Source organism: Falco naumanni, chromosome 5, assembly GCF_017639655.2.
Source record: "Falco naumanni isolate bFalNau1 chromosome 5, bFalNau1.pat, whole genome shotgun sequence".
Taxonomy (NCBI): domain Eukaryota; kingdom Metazoa; phylum Chordata; class Aves; order Falconiformes; family Falconidae; genus Falco; species Falco naumanni.
Window position 1 is genome coordinate 22,312,027 of NC_054058.1, and position 20,218 is coordinate 22,332,244.

General features: G+C 40.2%; 1 protein-coding gene across 3 annotated transcripts in view; it reads left to right on the forward strand.

Annotated features, from left to right (window-relative positions):
- The window catches only part of RERG (RAS like estrogen regulated growth inhibitor), a 109,556-nt gene that overhangs the window by 79,513 nt on the left and 9,825 nt on the right, over positions 1–20,218 (forward strand). For all 3 annotated transcript variants that reach the window (XM_040596732.1, XM_040596734.1, XM_040596733.1), the window contains exon 3: positions 11,334–11,390. In XM_040596732.1, the coding sequence (XP_040452666.1) occupies positions 11,334–11,390 (57 nt within the window). The remainder of the gene's footprint in view (positions 1–11,333; positions 11,391–20,218) is intronic.

Sequence of the window (20,218 nt, forward strand, 5' to 3'; positions counted from 1 at the left end):
GCTTCTCTGCTCATGCTGCTGTGCCTCTTAATTCTCCATGTGTTGTGGCAAAGATGTTTGCTGTAAAAAAAAAAAAAAAAAAAAATTAGTACAAACAAAAGTTCATGATTGCAGGTGTCAAGCAAGTAACAGGAGCAGATGTCTTAACAACACAGAGAAAAGGAGTGAGGGTAAAAGGAGAGAGAAAAAACCCCATAGATAAAACATGAGAACAGCCATCAGGATATTTGTCACCACTTTCTGAGAGATGCTAGAGGCAGTTGGGAGATTGTACACTATGTTGCTAGTAACTAGTCACGCAAACCCAAAAACCATTGTGGTTTATCTCGCTGTCCGATATAACTGTTCTCACATACCTTTCTCCATTCATTCTTCTGGGAACTTCTCCAGGTATCTGGTTCAGGTACTTGGCAATAAGCCCATCAGAAAGAAAATAGTTCCTTATCTTCCGCCTTTAAAATTCCAGGTAGTCAAGGATCTGCAATGCAAAATCAACTAAGCACAATTTGAAAACAATGGGTTCCCATAAATATTGAATTGTGCACTGTATTAGAAAGATGTAGCATTTATCAATGCTTTTGCCATCAGGTTTGTAAAAAAGAGGATCATGAAAAATTCATGAGTCAGTTTTCAATGCATTTTGGGGCCCTAATTCTTTATTTCTCTGTGACACAGGCACCTTACAGACATGCATCTATTGACTGATTTTTGGCTCATCAATCACAGAATCACAGAATAGTTTAAGCTAGAAAAGACCTTTAAGATCATTGAGTCCAACCGCTAACCCAGCACTGCCAAGTCTACCACTAAACCATGTCCCTGAGTGTCACATCTTTTAAATACCTCCAGGGACCGTGACTCAACCACTTCCCTGGGCAGCCTGTTCCAGCGCTTGACAACGCTTTCGGTGAAGAAATTTTTCATAAATAGGGCTGATACGGAATGCCTAATGTTCACTTAAGCTCCTTTGTCACAGAAAGCTGGAAGTTGCACAGGACATAGGATCTTTCAACATTTTCACATATATCTACTCCAGCTGGATTGTAATTGCAATGTAAAGTTTTTCCAGGTTATCTGGCATTTCCAGAGAGCCAAACCCAGAGAGCTAGGCTGTGCAGTTAAAAGAAATTAAATGTATCACAGAAAAAGCCAAGGAACAGCTTGTTTTTCACTTGATGCAAGCTGTAGTCTCATCTGATAAAGTATACATGGACTTAAAATTAGACATGAAAAATTATTACAGTCAGGCTGAGGAGACGAGAGTGATAGATAGTCTGTCCAGACTGTGACCACACAGAAACAGCCAGCGCTGTCTACCAAAATGAAATAGGATGCTCTGCATCCCTTTACATAAATGTAACTACATTTTCTGAGGCAAACGAGAGAAGATGGCACACTTTATGCCCTTTCAAGTTATCATTTGTGCTGATCTGTACAGACTTAGTGAAACAGTAGCGCAGCAAGGCACTTGCACAAAGGTACTTTTTGCCATTGTGAAGGTTACAAATACAGGCGGTGATCCAGCATTGGTGCCAGTGGCCTTGCTCACAGTATGCTAACTGCCCTCTCATTCGGGCTGACTCAACAAGGGCCTAATAAAACCCTATTTTTAGGCATTTAGAGTGACACTAAGTCTTCAGCCTAGCAGCCAAAGTGTATGTTGTGCCTTTCCAGAAGGGGTTTGTCAGACCAGGACATACCACATGTAACAAAATGTCTGTTGCTTCTGGCAAGAAGAGCACTCAGTAGATGGTGAAACACCAGCGAGCCCCCCAAACTATCAAGCTCTAACCCCAGCACAAGCAGCCTCCCCCTTAGGCGGGGGTAAGGATTTATGGCCAGGTTGCTGCTGGCAGTCAGGATGCTCTCTCAGAGCAGCTGGGCCTTGTGGACCAGTCCCTATCCTGACCGAAGGTTCACACAGAACTGGCTTTTCACCTTGTTGGAAAAAATTCTTCATCTTCTTTGGGCATGAGACCGTGCTCCCTCCCCTACTCCCTGGGAAAGGGCTTCACAGCTCTCCCAGGACATGCAGACCTTCTTTAACAAGGCAGCTTCACGTCTCCCCTTTCTTCCAGTTCCTCCTACTCATCTCCTGCCTTCTGAGCATGGGAAGGGAGAGAGAACAGGGATCTGAGAAAGGGCTGAAGAAGAGCCTTAAAAAAGCAAAACCACCACCAACAAAAAAGCAACGGCCAATGCAAAACAAAAAAAACCAACCAAACAACAAAAAACCAAACCAAAACAAACCCACAAAAAAGCAAAACCAGAACGGCAACAAAAATCCCCACTCCTGCACTGGCTGTGGCTTCCTTCTTTGCACCAGCAGGGGATGAGGCAGCAGCTCCACACTGTCCCAGGAGCAGCTTAAGGCATCTCCAAGATGGCTAGCCAGGTCTTCCTTTCAGGAGTGCCACTCAAATGACTCGTGTTGCCTGCGCCTTGAGCCAGACTCAGCACCAGCAGAGTGAAATCAGCACTGAGCACTTTTGGCACGTTCAGATCAGCTGAAGCTGAGTAGCTGGTGGATGCTGTAACCAAGAAAGATCATCTTTGCCCTCTTCCTGTAATGGTGACATCTGGTTAAAAAAAAAAAACAACAATAATTTAGTCCCACACATTTCTCCAGTGCAATACAAAACAACATTGCAGTGAATAAAAAGGAGGCTAGTGGCATTAGGTTGGTTTGTTTGTTTTAAATCTGCATTTTCTATTACAGGTTCTTTGAAAACCAATGGTGAGGTGTTCAAGTATTTCCTTTGAAAGAGCAATCTGAAAAACTAGCTTCCTTCCAAAAAATGGCCTTTCTGCTCAAAGTGCATTTTCCAACAAAAAATCATTCATTCAAAAATGTTTTGACAATATCCAGATCATCCTGCCAGCTAAAGTATTATAGAATTCCCTCTTTTATTTCCTTTCTTTCTCTTTCCTTTTTAAAGATGACAAACTAATTTGACAAAAAGATGAGAGTGGAATGTTTTCTAAAGTCAATACTGGGAGAAATGTAAGGAGAAAAAAATACAAAAAAGTTAAAGGCCCCTGAAAATGTCATCTAGCCATTGTCTTAATGAAATACTAGATTTTTAAACAAAAAGGCTTTCTACCCTTCCTTTCTTCTGAAACTATTTTTTTTCTTTTTTCAATTTTTAGTGAAATAAATCAAATTTTTTTTCTTTTTCACCTTGAGTTGGGCAGGTGGGTGTTATGTCAAAGGTTTATACTGAGAATCCTATTCTACTTTACTTTGCCCAGTATCTTTCAAAACAGCATGCAGATTCAAAACTTACCTGTGTCAGTCACCTAGAAAAGCAACAATTATTTGTGTGATTTCATTCATAAGGCTTGCTCTACAGCCCAATCATAAATATACCCTGTCTCAGACACACAGTCCTCTGGAGGTGTTACCATTAACAATATTTTGAAAAACCATATGTGTTAGCAATATCACACCAGAAAGTTTAGTCTTCACAAAGGGGCAACATAACAAGTTATACTATGAAGTCAAGAGAGTAGAAATGGTAGAAGTATGGACATTACACACTGCTTTCCTAAAATGATCAAAACCATTAGACACCCCAGTCTGATCATTTATCTTTTATATGAGGAGTCGTGAAATAAACCACTTGATATCAGAAAAATATATTATGGAATAGGATAGCATAATATAAAATAAACCTCCTGCTTATATTTCATATGCAGCAACTGTTGTAAAAAAATGCCTCCAGTACTGAAGGCAATGGGTAGAACATTACTACAAAATCCTCGTGTTCCGTGGCAATGGGATGAATGACTACTATACTGTGTATTTTATGAAATGCACAGTTAAATATTCCATATGAAAATACACAGAGGTTCTTTTACTGTGAAATTACCATACCAGAAGCAAGACAAGGTCTCTTCTCCCAACATCAATAGGACATGAGGAAATAGCCTCAAGTTGCACCAGGGGAAGTTTAGACTGGATATTAGGAAAAATTTCTTCACCAAAAGGGTTGTCAGGCACTGGAACAGGCTGCCCAGGGAAGTGGTTGAGTCACCATCCCTGGAGGTATTTAAAAGACTTGTAGATGTGATGCTCAGGGACATGGCTTAGTGGTGGACTTGGCAGTGCTGGGTTAGCGGTTGGACTTGATCTTAAAGGTCTTTTCCAACCTAAACAATTCTATGATTCTAAGAAATGCTTCCTGCTATTAACATTAGGATGTGGTTCTAATAAAAAATTTTGACAAATGACCCTGTATTTTTTATATTCAGTACTAAGGGATGTGGCCCTTATTCCACTGACATGCCTGTGCCAAGATTGCTTTCTCCCCAGTCTCTGAGTAGTGACAAATTTTGTCTCTAACCTGGGGGCCAGACATCTTTGTCAGTAAACGGAGACATTGACAATTCCCTAACTTCGGAGTCAATTTGTGTGAAAGCTGTATGCCTGTGAAAGTAGGACCTGGCATAGCTAGGTGTGGCAGAAGAGCTGGAGCACCCACAAGACCCTGTGCCTAGGCACACGCAGGCGGGTGGCACCCCTATGCCTGCACATGGTCTGGCTGGTGAGCAAGAGAGTAGAATCATGCAGGGAACAGAGCACTGTGTAAACAGTCACCCTGGAAATAAGAGTGAACATAGGCAGAGCAATTACCCTTGTGCAAATTGGGAAGTGGATGGCTCACCTTTCCGTTTCATGAGCACCTGAAGCATTAGTTTCATTGGACTGAAGTCAATGATGTTTATGTTAATTTTCAGCTGCAGCAGAAGTGAACACGGTCTGATAAAAACACAAGTTATTGTTTACTTGGTGCCTTGCAATTAAAAAGTGCTTGTAAAATAATCTGATGGAGTGTTTCCTTCCAGTTTGCTATTAAGATAGTTGAGATTAACTTAGTAAATACACCATGCTGCAGACTGCCAGAGTTTCAGATGATCTCCTTGAAACAAGTTACTTTTCTCCAGAACCTTTTGACTCAAAAGTTCCTAAAATCAGGTACTTCCCACAGCAGTAAAATGCAGTTATGTCAGAGGTAAACTGAAATTGCCACTAGCAAAAGAAGTACGCCCCAAAACTTTGTAGTAGAAATTGAAAAGTGACAGTGATTTTAAAAATGACACTAATTACACTGACACTTGGTCAGGCTAAAGGATGAATATCCTGATAAAGACTGCTAAAAAATACAGGTGAGTAGGACTGTGGTCTCTGTCTCTTCCACAGTAGCGCAGTCCTTCCAAACAGCTTGTCAAAAGGTCGGTTACTGACATCTAATTGAACATATGGAACTAGCATCTGAAGCAGTCTTTGGAGTCCTGCTATGTGCATATTGAGCATGTAAAATACTATTTACTGTAAAGATAAATCCAGCATACAGTACTGAATTTTTACATTTGAAAGTATCTTAGTTTTCAAAGTACTTGAACATGGGATGTTGATTTAGTCCGTGATGCTGTTCTGTGGGGATTAATATAGAGATCTGAGACAGGTATTCAGTCCTAATTTATACCCTGCCAGAATAAAAAGACATTTGAACCATTTTTGATATTCAGATTTGAGTTCACAGAACTGAAGCTCTAATTATTACCACTGAAGAAAAAAAGATTTACATTACACTAAGCAGCATAACCTCCTGAAAGGCAAGTGCAACACATTTAATCACGTAGCTGTTCAATCCTAGTCCATATTTACTATTACACAGTGTATATATATACATGCGCTGTTATATATATACTATTATACACTATATATTAATATTTATATATACTTTTTATATTTAATATATATTAAACATTACATATACTTTTATATTTATGTCATTAGTCAGTGGAGGACCTCAATGTGCTTTACAGAAAAACCATACAAGCATACACCGTAATTTCTCTGAACAGTTCTCTGTTTAAGACAGTGATTAGAATATGCATAAAATGTGCAGAGTTTGAAACAGCAAGGTAGTGTAAAACAGACCATTTTTAGACTCAGTACAGTTCTTTCTTTCCCTTCCCCCCAGCTGATCTCATTTTCCTCCATTAAATTTACCTTCTAGTTTACTACAAACACATTAGGTCTCAACATCAGAAGTGACCACAGTGAACAAACCAAGAGAGAGTGAAGGCAGAAAAACCCTCCTGTTGATGTCTCACTCACCGCTCGTATCCCCACATCACTGAATTTCTGAGATACTGTCAAAACTGAGTCAAATCCAGGCCCACGGACGTAGAGCCAGAAGTAATGACTACATGCTTACACCCATGACATACCAGGATCAGAAAAGGACTCTGAATTATAAGTTCATACTTCACTCCACCCCCAAACATCCCCAAATGACCTGCACTTTCAGGAGCAAATTAAATTCTGTGGCAGTCCCTTTAAAATAAACCATTACTTCCCAAAGCTGGACACAGAGCTGCTTAAGGAGGCAGAGCATCGCATGCCAGAATCCCGTGGCATTGCCATCCTGCAGACTGGAGCTTGCCACATGCTCCAAGGGGACTGAAATCCCAATATATGAGGAGCCTCTGAGAGGGTGAATGGAGGATAAACTCTAACAAAGACATAAATGAAAAAAAAAATAATTTGTGAAAGTACCTTTTGATCATTATAACCTCTGGTTTTAACCACTCTGATGTCTTCTTCCAAGTATGGTTTACTGATAACACATCTTCATGGCACCAGCAATGGACTTGTTGATAAGTTAAATAATGGGACTATTTTCAGACCATTTTTGTAGCTGAAAATTCTCATGGCATAAAAGAGTCATCATACAGTTATTTCACTGTGGAGAACTGTTATTTTTCTTAGAATAACTTTGAACTCTGTAGCTTTCAGGGAAGGGGGATGTTTTTCAAATAAAACCCTGCTTCCATTCTTCCCCCAAAAGCTCAGCTTGTATTAGCTGGAACAATAACAAATTCATTAAGATATGTATTCAGGCAGATTGTAAATTTAGCCAGAATATTTATATGTTACTAAATCCAAACAAAGATCTAAAGTAAGACACAAAACACCATAAAAAAAAAAAAAAACCAACACAAATACAACAAACACAAATCCCTCCCCCCAAACCACCCCCCCAAAAAAAAACCAACCCAACAAAACCCAAACCATTCCAAAAGATATGGACTGACATTTTTAAAGCTGAGTAAGGGGCCCAACCACACAAGTCCCAAAGAAATTGATTAATCATGTGGTTGATTATCTCAGTTTATATGCCAAGTTAATTCCTGATATAACTTCATTGTCTTCGGTGGAGTTAGACTGCGAATGTATTTGACAGATAGTCATATTTCTTCTCCAAGAATAACTTCTGAAGCAGAAGGTTTAAACATGAGTGAATGAAAGTCCTGAGCCAAGTTCTACCCTAATTTAAACCCTGTACAAAACAGCTGACTTGGAATTCAGGGTGTAAGGAAAGGCAGAAAGAGACATGAGTCTATTCTTCCTTTGCTGGGACATTACATCAATTCCCTTAGGTCATGTCTCCGAAAAACACAGCGGGAATCCAAATTGCAGTTTGTTGGAGATTCTTTCCTTCTAAACTTGCAAGTTCTTGTATTTCACAAACAGTAAGTGTTCAGGGAAGAGGCTGCGCTAGTCTTAGTGGAGGACCATGAAATTCACTCGTATTAGGTACTACATCAATCCAAATCTTGCCTGCTTCAAAATGCTTTTAATCTTCTTTGAGGATAAGCACTGGAAATGGTCCTATTAATATGAACATTGGAATTAGTCACCTAATTTAATCAGAAAATAATGCATTTCAGACATTCTCAACCTCAATGTTATTTTGAATCAAAACCCAGCATTTGGATTTTTTTTTTGTGTGTGTGTTGGGTTATTTTTAATTCATTATTAGTATTACAGTTAAGCAAGTCTAAGCAAGGCTGACAGGTCAAGCAGGCTGCATACACCTTTGCTAAGGTAAGAGGGAAGAAGTAATGCCCATCTCAACTCCTTTTATGCAGCATTGCTAAGGAATGACTAGGGAAGTTATATTGCTTTGCCCCAAGTGCCATTTATGCCAGCAGCAGAAATCTGAGCACTACAGCTCTAAGTGTAGTGAATTCCTAATGTCCTCACTTCTGGTTCTTCTGCTGGCAGAAGTTATTTTACTAAAAAGTGATGTAATCTGGCAGTAAGTGAGCTCAACATAAACAAATGGCTCCACAGTAATGCCCCTGCTCCAGGGAGATCATCACTAGGGCGGGCGGCGTGAGCCATCAAGCTGGTCTCCAGACTGACAGCCCAAACACTTGGGTGCCCTTCCCAGCTCTCCTCTCGTTGACTATTTTCAGTCAAATCAGAAAGTAAAGTCATACACGTTGTTTTAACACTCAACTGGATGCCAGGGGCCCATCTGCTAAGCACCCTTAATGAGGCAAAAGTGAAGACATTTCCCATCCAACATAGTTTGCAACAGTTATAAGCAGGAGAGATATTTGATCAAGAGCATCTCATGTTCCCCATCTGTGAAATACAGCTGATAATCTTCAGCCTTGTAAAACTGCATGCAAGTGAAAAGCTCCATAGGATGGGCTATGACCACTGCCATGAAGGAGAGCGCAGTGTTTGGAGGGAATTGGCCAGACCAGAAGCAGGGAAGCTGAGCAGAGCCAGCCCCACAGGAACAGCAGCTCTGTACGCCCCACGCTGCGCATCCCCAAAATTGGCCACAGAGCACGTGACTCTGAAATTGACACTTCCCCACTCACCTGGCATTGTGCAGGGGTGGCTTTTCTTCCCTTCACTGGGCTCGAGCAAGACTTATACAAGTACTTTACCACCAGCAGTGCATACAGAGCAGCTTGCTGGGCTTGCTGTGCTCCCCGCTGAGACCTGCCAGTTGAGGGACACCAAATGCCATCTGGTCCTATGCATAGCAGCCACCTCCCACCCTTCCCTTCTTTTCTTCAGCTCCCTCCTGCATATGTGATTATTTGTTATTTCTGCACATAGGCCTCCCTGCTGGAGACTAATACCACCTACTTTTTCCCTCTTCACCAGAGCTTACATCTGTGATCTCTAATTCTTCCCCTCTGTAGCACTCAACGCCTGTGCCATTTCATCCTGTGTACATAGCTGTACCTCTCTTGTCCCAGGCTCATCTCAGCAGCTGCAGTCCAGTTCTGCTTTTCCGTCTTATCACTTGTCACCTTCTCAACACCTTCATTTGGGCTGCCTCCAAACTCAGCTTTTCTCCCTTTTCCTTCAGAGCTGCTGCTCTCTATCACCTATCTCAGACACTAGTGCTTGACAGACTGTCTTCCAGTCCCCTTCATCACTTTGACCCTCCTCTAGCAATTTCCATCTACAAGTACAAGGTATTCATACCAAAGTGGACTATGTTTAAATAGGAAAATAGCTGGATAGGTTTCCCCAATCTCTTCTGCCTTTTCTTTCTCTTCACTAGCTACTCCAGGTCCAGGCAATCTCTTCTGCCTTTTCTTTCTCTTCACTAGCTACTCCAGGTCCAGGCACAGTCTCAGGCACTGCACACAGGTAGCACATCACTGTTTGTCCTTCAGAGTACAGCTGTGAAAGGAGAAAGCATTTTTAAAATCTCTTCTTGAAAAATAAGATGGTAAGGAGTCTTTTGAAAATGTGACAGGAGATCTTTTACTCTGCATCATTTCCCCAGTCAAAATACAGAAAGGAAAAAAAGAAAAGGAAAAAAAGAACATGCTGTGTTTTTTACTAGCAATTACAGAATCTATTGCTAGCAATTAAAGAAGAGGCATGACTAAACTTTTGAAACATCAAGATGTTTAAACTATTCCAGCTGAGATAAATTGTGGGGGAAAAAGTCCTGATGCAGACATCATGATGGATGGAAAATAAGCTACACAGAGATCTTCTTGTAGTATAATGACATCCATGTTAGGACTATGACTTGAAAAGTTACTATGGATAAGAATTGTCACATTCAGTCTGAGGGCCAAGGAGAGCATTTCTGCAAAGTTTAAAAAAAAAATTAAAAGGTAGGATTTCCTAAGGAGAACGAAAACTTAAAATAACACCGATTTAAAATTGCTTCTTGTGTGGTAATCTCATTTCCTTAGAACCAGCTTCTTATTATCCTTCCAAGTGTGAGGCATAGTTAAATCTTCCTGAAAACAAATGTTCTGATTAAGCAAAGCTTAATTAATTATACTTATTCTTCAGGCTGTTGCCATGTCCTACTCTTGGGCACAGAAATCTGGGATGTGAGACGTTCTCATAGCTTTAATTTTGAAAAGGCTCAGAACTGGGTTAGGTGTCACATTTTACTGTCCGTCTGTAACTGAAAGAAGGATGGAACAATCCTGTACAGCTGACAAGGAAAACGTTTCCTGTAGCTGTAACCACTACAATCATAGCTAGCACAGTGGTATCTATAGCTCCATTTTGGAAATGCGGAAAGGATTTTGAATAGTTGTTGGTGGTGAATGCTTTGTTTACACCACTAGAAATTCAAGGCACTGCCTAGTTTTAAATTAGAACATAAGCAACATGCTGACAAAGCCTATATAGGCTGTTTTTAAAGAGGTTGGAGGGATAGAAAAAATTAAAGGAACATAAGTAGCAAGATCTTAGACCATAAACTGAAACTGAGAACTAGTTATCCCATGCTCCAAAATCTAAAGCTTTATTTCTACTTCAACAAATTCATTAACATTTGTTGACTATTGGTTTAAAATATTATAGCTGATTACTTTAAGTGACAAGTAGGTAAAACATGGAAGATAAATTGTTGCAAGGTAGGCATGCCAAACTACAGAAGGAAGCTATTTAGCCAGTTATATGTTGACCTTTACAAGGTTTCAAATCTGAACCGTAAATTTTCAAGAATTAAATTGTTTTGGTTTGAAGCTTCAAAACATCCTGGTTCAAAAACTGCCAACCATTTTTTCCACTGGTTACGGGAAATCTAAAGCATCCAAGACAGTTCTTTTTCAAAGGTCATCTCCTTGTAACACTGTAAATGGGGTGGGTTTGGCTTTTTAATGGTAGAAGCTATAGTGACAAAAAAAAAAAAAAAAAAAAAAAAAAAAAAAAGTGAAAAAAGGTTAGAAACTACAATTTAAAACCTCCTGGTATTCTGGTAGTCTTGTTCCAGCATTGTTCCATGGTAAATGATTAATACTGTAAAGAGTTTTGGGGTTTTTTTCATTTTGTTTTCCCCCTTCAAAAATGTGAAGTGGGCTACAAGTAGTGAAAAGGTCCCAGCTGCCACAATAAGCAATGCTGAATTCTGCTCACAGGTCAGGGGAGCTGCTACATGCCCATTCACACAGAAAAGTTTGCTGGGAAAGCTTTAAAAACCAGACGAGTTGATGGCTTGTGCATCTCACCTGGGTTCTTTTTGTCCCTCCAGCTCTCGTCGTACGCTTCCTGACCAAACGGTTCATCTGGGAGTATGATCCAACGTTAGGTAGGTTGCATTTTGTTCTGTACACATGGTACGCTGTATATAATAGCATGGCTGAAGTAATGGAAAGTCATAGAGTTAAAATTCCAAGCCTCAGACAACCTTTAAATTTGCTGTAAAAAGCTTCTCTATGGTCATTTAAAGCTGGAACAAATGATTACCTAAGATGGCAGAACAAAGAAACAGCGATGAACTCAGACAAAAGGAGAACTAATGTATGAGGCACATTCCTGCCCACACAGAAGTCAATGGGGATTTTGCCGTTGAAAGCAATTGCGTTAGCATTGCCCTCTGAAAATTATTTAGTGTGCGATCAGTTTTCTGCTTTTGGATAATCCGAACATCAGCTGCTAGAGAATAAAATGGCTGGGATACAGATCTCAAAAATTCAAGAGGAAAAAAAAGTGTGGGTACTTACAGTCAGTCTACCTACCCTTAGGTAAGTGTTTTGTCCTCACTTTCAAACGTACATTGTGTCTCACTTTTTGGCTCACCAGATAGGGACACCAGTCATCAACAGAGATTCCACGTCTCCCCCGCTACTCCCAATTGGCTGTGTTGGGTCTGGTGCTTTTGAGAAGCTGGCACAGATATCTCAAAAAAGACTTGTCAAACAGTTGCTCTGAATAATTAGAAGCCTTGCTTGGAAATTTGGGCCAAGCTCCAGTTTCTTAGTATTTCCTAAGTTAGCGTATATTTGAGTGCTCTGCACCAGAGAAGGTCCAGGACAAGTCCAAGACGAGGCATTCGCTTCTTAGAAGGCACCTTCAATACCTCAGGACTAAGTGATTTACACATGAAGTAAGGGGACGGGAAATTTCCTGTCCTCTGACCATCTGCTGCCATCTCCTTCCTAACCTTTCTTTGGAGGCTCAAATACAGACCATAGAGTTAAATACCTATTTCTTTGTTAAGGTTCTTTCTCTAATTGGTCTCACCAAAGAAATACAGAATGCTATAAACTTGCACAGCAGAAACAAAGATGAAAGTTTTAATATGCTTTGTCACAAAACTTAGGCAGCCCTTCCAACAAAGCAAAGTATCCAGTATTATACTAAGTATTTTTGTGTGGCAAGATGAACAAATGACAGATACCAGAAATCTCATCTTTGGAAAATAATTCACAGAAAAACCTGAACTCAAATACATTCTTTTATCTGCTAATACCAATATACTCATCAGTGAATTACATGTCACCTGCCTTGTACTGCAATACAGGGTGTTCAGTATAGTGTTCTATTCATATTATTAGTATTAGGACTTCACAGCTCCATCACTAATACATCATTTTAAGAAACTGACAATAGAAGTAGTACATAAAGGGTTTTGTATCAGTATAATCCAAGTACATTTATTTCTTACAGGTAAGCTGCACGCAAAACTGTCCTTGTTGCTTTGCTTAAGTACACAAACTAAGTAATTAGCAAGCTGCAAGGTTTATTATTTTTTGCCCCATTATGAAGGCCCCACACACTTTTGGTGTGCAAGACTTGACAGTTGTTTCTGTTTTACAAATGAATACAACTGCATGTTAACCATGACCTTTAGGAATCTAATCATCTTCTGTTTGCAACATGGAAAGCTTTCATGCAGGCAACAGTCCTATCTCAATAAAACAAAACCTAAATCTCTTCTGACTTACTGAATTCTACACTCTCATTCAGTTTAGAGAATAACAGCTTAAATTAGGTATTACAGTCATTGTGAAGCTAAGTGCTTTAAGTTGCTCAGAGGAAAATGTTTGATAAGTTGAAAAAATGAATAAACTATTGTCAATAAGTTATTTCTTAATCAAAGTAATCTCTGGTGGAAGCTGACCACCAAAGATTGTTTTTTAAAGTACTCTTTTTTTTAAACTAAGGATCATAACAGGATTCAAAGGAGGCTCTGAATTGTTAGGGGAAAAAAAATCTCCTGAAATTCTAACCAATATTCAGGCCTTTAGAGATCAATCAGAAAGGGACTGTACCTTCAAAAGCTTTATGAATCAATGCTTGAATAAATATATTTCTGTCTTTTTCATGATCATCCTGCAGTGATTTGGTGTCCAGTTACCTGTAAACGTCACTGAGCTGAATTTACTGAGAAGTTTTAGCAGAACAGATTAATTTCTTCCTAGCAGTCATGGACTGGCAGCTGGGTGGAAAGAGGCATATCTACATATTCCACCAAAACAAGAAGTTTACGTTGTGTCGAGAGACCCTTTTGCTCTACAGGGAGAATAAGCAGCTTTGTCAAGTAATTTTGAAAGGACAGGAGTAAAACAGATGCAAACTATCTAGCTACTAAACAACATGAGGTTTTGCCAAAAATCACTGGGGCAGTGACAAAAATATTGTATTTATAGTTTATTACTTATTCAAGTTTTCAACTACCCATTAGCCCTCTGATGCAAGGAATCCCAAGATAATTCCTATTTTTAGGAAAGCTTTCACCAAGCTTTACAAGGCCTGATGGAAGTTCAACATGATCCTAAACTAAGCATCAGGGTAAAAAAACCCCTTGTCCTCTTTTAATTTGAGGGTGGTACTTTTTAACTGGAAAGGAAAAAACACACCTTATAAATATTCTTGACTACTCTAACCTGCCAGAAGAAAATGAAGGACCATATTTTTAGCAGCATGTGGATATACTGCTGTATCTCCAGAAGCCAAATTGCAAACCACAAAATAACATTTTCTGGCAGGATGAACATCACTGAACCTTGCAAGCCTTGGCACATGGGCTGCTGCTGAAGTCAGGGCTTTGCAGCTCTGCCACTTTTGTGCAGGATGTTGGATCTGTGCAAGCATTGGTAGGACAGCTGCATCCTCACAAAAGTACATATCACTCTGCTTTTTGTTTTGCTATTCTCAGCCAAGGGGTAACAACTGCAGCAAGGGTCACTTTCTGGAGAGGTTAACCATCAGCCTTGACTTCTCCATCATTTCTATTTAATTGGCAAGTCACTGTCACCATCTTGGCATGTTTTTTTTTCTTTGTTTGTTTTTTTAAAAAGGTGCTAAATCTCTCAGGCTAAGTGGTTACCTAGCATTATCAAGGCAAATGGGTTTCCACTTTCACTCTTTAGTTTTAACAAATCATACAACTATCTCACATGGTAACAGAATTAGAAGGTTCAGTGACAGAGCTCTGTGTAGAAATGGGCTGGAACTGCACATTCAAAACAAATACATACAGTTTTCTAAAATATTAAATATATGGATTCAGCATTAAACTTAGTCTTCTTTACTTGTTAAATATGTACTAAGAAAGGGGATTGTGTTACCAGATGGATTAAGGTTTGTATATTTCCGAATAGAACACAACTTGCAAATTTATAAGGAAATTCAGTGAGAGGTTAGAAGGTCTAAAACCACTTGGCCTGGTTAGGGCATCACTTAAGCCACAGCCTAAAAGCACTTCACAAACATAAGCAACATATCTGCAGTGGATTGAACACAGAACTGGAAATTTCTGTTATATTTCAGTTTGGCTCTATGAAGAGATTCGTAGAAGCATGGAAACAAGCATTTCTATGTACCATTGCAGCAGCGCTTGCCAGGAGCAGGGTGGCAGCAGGCTGATGATTTGTCCCGCTCACCGAGGCAGCACCCTCACAGCAGTGCCGATGCAGCTGGTCCTGGGACTCGACCACCCCACTGCTGCCACAAACCCAGCAGCCTATAAACGCATAACACTAGCCAGCCAGCATCGTCTCAGGGAGGGACATACTCTATGGGGATGAGTTTCAAGGTGGAGGCGCAAAGACCTATATTTGTCCATGCACTCTCTGTGGGTGAACTCTTAGCCTGAATTGCAGGACTTCCATGGACTCCAGTAACCCAGGGCTTCACACCATGATTTTCAAGGCTGCTGTGAATAGCTGCTCTCCTCAGTGTCAGTAAATGGGAATAACAGTCTGTATCTCAGCAATTTCACCCATGAGCCAGTGGCGGTGCCCAAAATTTAGGGTGCCTTCACCTGTCTTCAAAGATGGAGAGATATTGTGTTTTGTTGTCAAACAAGTAATATATAATTGAATTTAAAATTGGAGGTGCTGAACTAGAGTAAGTCAATGGAATTGGTAAATTTATTTTTTCCTGGGGGGGGCAAAAAAGGAGGTGGAAGCCCAAAGAGTTATCACAGCAGTAGATAGACAGCACTCACAGCCTGCAGAATACTTTATGGGCAACAGCAAATTACCTGCCTCTGTAAGCTGTGACATGCAGGGACACTCTCATGGATCAAATGATGAAAGATGAAAATTCATCATAGCTATGGCTAAGTGGGTGCTTTTAAAAATGTTTTGCAGTATTTCTCTGAGAATGCATTCGTTGTACCATAGCCAGAACAATTTGCTTAACTAGAAACAGAGCTGGGATATCCAATATTAAAAAAAAAAAAAAAAAAAAGAAAAATAAAAAAAAAGAGGGGCTTATGAACGGGGTTGTGTCATTTGTACTGAATTAGCATTTTTATGTGCAGTTGGGGGAATCAGATGCTTTCTGAGGTGAGGGACTTAAACCAGCCAACTTTGCGATACAGGGGAAAAAACCCAAACAAATAAAACCTCAAGGAAGTGCAGGAGACAGGTTCCTCAGTTCTTTCCTTGATTTTGTCACTGATGTGTTGCCTACAGTCTCTCTGCCTCTGTTTCCCACCTGCAAAATCCTTCATCTCATAGAAGGGTTGTAAATCCTTTAAGTAACTGGTATTTATAGAGTTAATCACATATCAAAGCTGCACAGAAACACAGAAACAAAAGTCTACCTATAAAATAATAGCAACCAAAGGAGATCATATATTCGTTGACCTTTCCAAAAGTCAGTTGGCTTTCTCACACTACCCCTAAATGCCTTTCTCTAGCTGTTCACGTATTTCATACAACTTTGCTAATCTTCTGTAAGGAAAAATGTCTCTGAGCAGATACTCAGCAGAACAGTGCATAACAGACTGCTCTGTCTGTGAAGGCAGGGACTGAAAGCATAGGAGTTTATTTAATTTGAATGGGACAGAGAAAAGGCTATTCATTACTTTGAAGGAGCAGAGGTAACCATAAAGAAACATGAGTCTTAAGAAAAATTATAAGTCTGCTAGGACTAGTAGATTAATGGTGACATTTTTTAAGAGCATTTCTTCCATTTTAAGTCACTGAGGTTTTTGTCACTCTTTTTCTACTGGGAGAGGAGAAAACCTGAGTTGGTGTTTCTATAAAGTCCTATCTAATGCAAGAGACAGACAGACTGTAAGACACCATCAAACAGGGGTAAAATGTGTAGGTATCAGTAAAGCAGCAAAGATAGGAGATAAGGTAGTACAATTTGCTCTCCCACTAGTTTGATTATGAAAGGCCCATGATAGCACTGTTCTTCTCCAGCATAACATGAAACAGCCAAAGGGCTGCAGAAAGATACACTAGATAAACAAGTGCTTGAGGGAGGGAGACAGACACCTCTGTAAGTGCCCTGAATTATCTCACAGCAGAGAACTTCATCTCCTATTGACCGGCTCCAAACTTTACAAATTTCTCTGCTGTGGCAAGAACAGCAGAAATCACTCTGCAAAGGTATCGTTTACATTGGCAAGAAAGCTATTCCCATTGCAAAGCTGGTTGCAAGGAAGACTATTTTTACATTAGAAGGGTAGTTTTGCCTGTATAACCACATCTGTAGTTGGGGGTTCCGTTAGCAAAATTATATAAATCAGAGGTCACAAGGGAAGCTTGCAGATACCATAGATAATGCATTTAACATTACAACACTAGAAAATATTGCTAACCTGAGTTTCTTTTCTGCACCTGATAAATACAGATCTGTACAAACGACATAAACAATAGAGCAGAGTGGGAATATATCCAAACTAGCTTCCATCAAAATGGTCAATAACTAGGAACAGCTTAGCAGTGGGAGCCAAGACCTCACTAAGAATAATTTACTTTAAAAAGAGAAGATGCAAGAACTATTTTTCTGGGTTAATTTTGTGCCAACACAGCCATGATAAAAAGCTCAAATCCAAATACTGTTCCCAAGGACTGCCTTTGCTCTCTGGTTTATTCAGCTAACACATTGTCTGGGCAGCTGGAATACCATCTGAATACAGACTCTTCATCCCCAGGATTGCTTTCCCTGCTGCAAATCACAAGCTGAAGAAACACATCTTTGTATGTTGCAGATTTCTAGTTTTCTTTACTTGTGGCTCACTCAGCAAGTTTGTCTTAACACTCCTGAAGGTTTACTGCCTGCCTCTACCATAAAAATACTGACTCCCAGCAGCGCAGCTGAGAAACTGCCCAGACAGCAAACAGAACCTTTAACAAAGGAGCCCATACTAAAGATAAGTGTTAATAAATCATCAACTGATGGCCCCTTCAGCCCTAGGGTGTAAAGGTTGACAGACCAGCAGCCCCAGGAGGAAAGCAGCCTGGAGAAGCCTTCCCTCCCAGCCCTCTTCCTCCTGCTGCACAACGGGACACTGCAGTCTACACAGTGCTGTAGACCAGATCATCAACACGCTCACCGTTAAAAATAACCATTTTCCATAGCAAGCAAAAGAGGAGAGAGTTCTGCCATCACCTTGCAAAACTTTGCCTTCTGCACATTTCGTCTGAACACTCATGTTGACAACTACAACTTATCTAAGCACGAGCTAGGAGTAACATATGTGGTCCAGTGCGGGCTTTCAGCCAAAGTGAGGTGTAACGGTAACCAACCATTTGGGGCTAGGAGGAATGGCTGCCAATCTGCGTTTCAAGAAGTGCCATGACAAATGTGCAGACGCTTAATAAACTGCTGGAAAACAGCCTTATTTTCAAGCCAGACTCTAGCTATTAGTATCCTCAATTTTTACTAACAAAATTACTCATTCCTTCTGCCTCAGTGCTTAAGGGATCCAGCCCTCAACAGCCCAGATTGTGCCTTCCTAGGCATCTTCCTGCGTTTCTGTTTTTCCAACTTCAAAACAGTAGAAACATTACTTCACTTGATACACATTTAATACGTTATATCATTTTTACTTTATACCTCAGCAGTAGGAATTTGTACTGAATGTATTATGGCAATGAGCCGTGAAAGTATTCCTGATCCCTCTGAGGTGTTTGTAAGGAAATGGACCGGTATGGCCTAGAGCACCTTAAACCCCAACACTGGCTTCTAAAATGCTCAACAAAGACTTGAAATGATGAAATTGTAATTCAGAGCAGCAGAGGAAGATGCTTAAAATAACATGGGAAGCAGTTATCTGACAATGTGGTTTGTTTTATTTCACATGAGTCTCAAGATGAAGATATTCCTGATGCCAGTAATAAAAATATTGCCTTTTTACAGTAGCTCAACAGACAGCAAAAATCAGGAATGGCAGTGGCTGTTCTTGCTGTAGCTACAGCTGCAAAATATTTTGCCCTTACTTCTCTTGCTCATCATACTTTGAAATTTTCTGCAGATGAGCAGAAGTTTCCACTGCTCGCTTTTGCACCTTCAGGAGAGCAGGCTTTTGCTTTGTTTGTTTTAGGTGTGAGAAAAGTCCCACTGGTTAATTTTCATTTATATTGGCAGAAATAAGGTGAAGCTCACAGCTTCACTAACAAAGACTTCTTGCCACAATCAAACAAAAAAGTGTAGCAAAATATGGTTTATTTAGTCTTAAACTTGTCATGGGCATAACTCCTACCAGGAACTAACATCTCTGATTAGTGTTGGTGGAAGGTTAAATTGAAAAATTTAAAAAACAGTTAAAGCCTTGACGTTTACTCCCTACTAGTTAGCACTGCTTTGGCTTTGTTGGTTTTGTTTTAGCATGCTTTGACAGACCCAGTTCCCAGCTATCTGTACATGTTTTCTCTGCCTGTCTCAGTAAAAGCTGGTGAGGAAAGAACCTATAGGAAAGGAAAAGTAACACTGCTCCTTTCTCCTTAAAAGAAACCCAGTCTTCGCACACAGGAGAAAAAACATATGCAGCAGAGGCCTACAAATAGACATAACTTTTTTTTAGAGCTTCAAGAAATCTGTATTCTAGCATTTCTATTTGGTGGCCAAAATGCTGCTCAATGAAAATGTCAACACATCAAGAAAAAAAATGCTTTTCTGTAGATTAGTATTATATCTTCTGTGTGTTCTACCTAAAAAGCAAATTCTGGAGACGCCACAGATCCTTTCATACCAAGACGAGAATTTCATTGTCTAGTGGGGCTCTGCATGACTAAGTAGGAAAATGTGATAAATCCCAAACTGCTCACTAAGCAGCAACCATGATGAAGCCTCATTTCTTCTGAATTTTTTATCCATATTACCTACTGTGGTAGCTATTTTTTTTGCATGTATCCTTGTGCTCCACAGGGCATGCTTTGTCCCCCATGAGCCCCCACAGCACCTGAATCTTCTTCTAAGACCATCTATGAATAAGTCTTTGCCCATCTGCAGGGCAACGGGACCTGGGACAGCCCCGCAGCAGAGGCACATGGCTGCTGCCTGCCCAGTATACGCTGGCTCTTCTGCCCTGTGCCTCCGCAGGGGCATTTATAGGGTCTCTACCCTCTGCCCAGCCTGCATTTATACAGGACAGAAATATTTGAGAATTTCACCTTGGACAGAAAACAACTAAAAGCAGATCAGCAAGCTAAGACACACTGCCCACAGTGCCTGTCATATGACTTTTTTTGTGCACAGCTTTAACCTGACTGGTTTGTGAATACCTGCTGTACTGCAGTCACAACTCAGTACAGCAAATGGAGCCTTGCAGAAGGCAGCCAATAGAGCCAAAAATGAAGTTAGAAAGGAAACTCCTTTGCATTTGCACATCAGTGTATCAATTCCAAAAGCAGCACTCATAATGGCAAACCACGAGTGAAGTAGGCT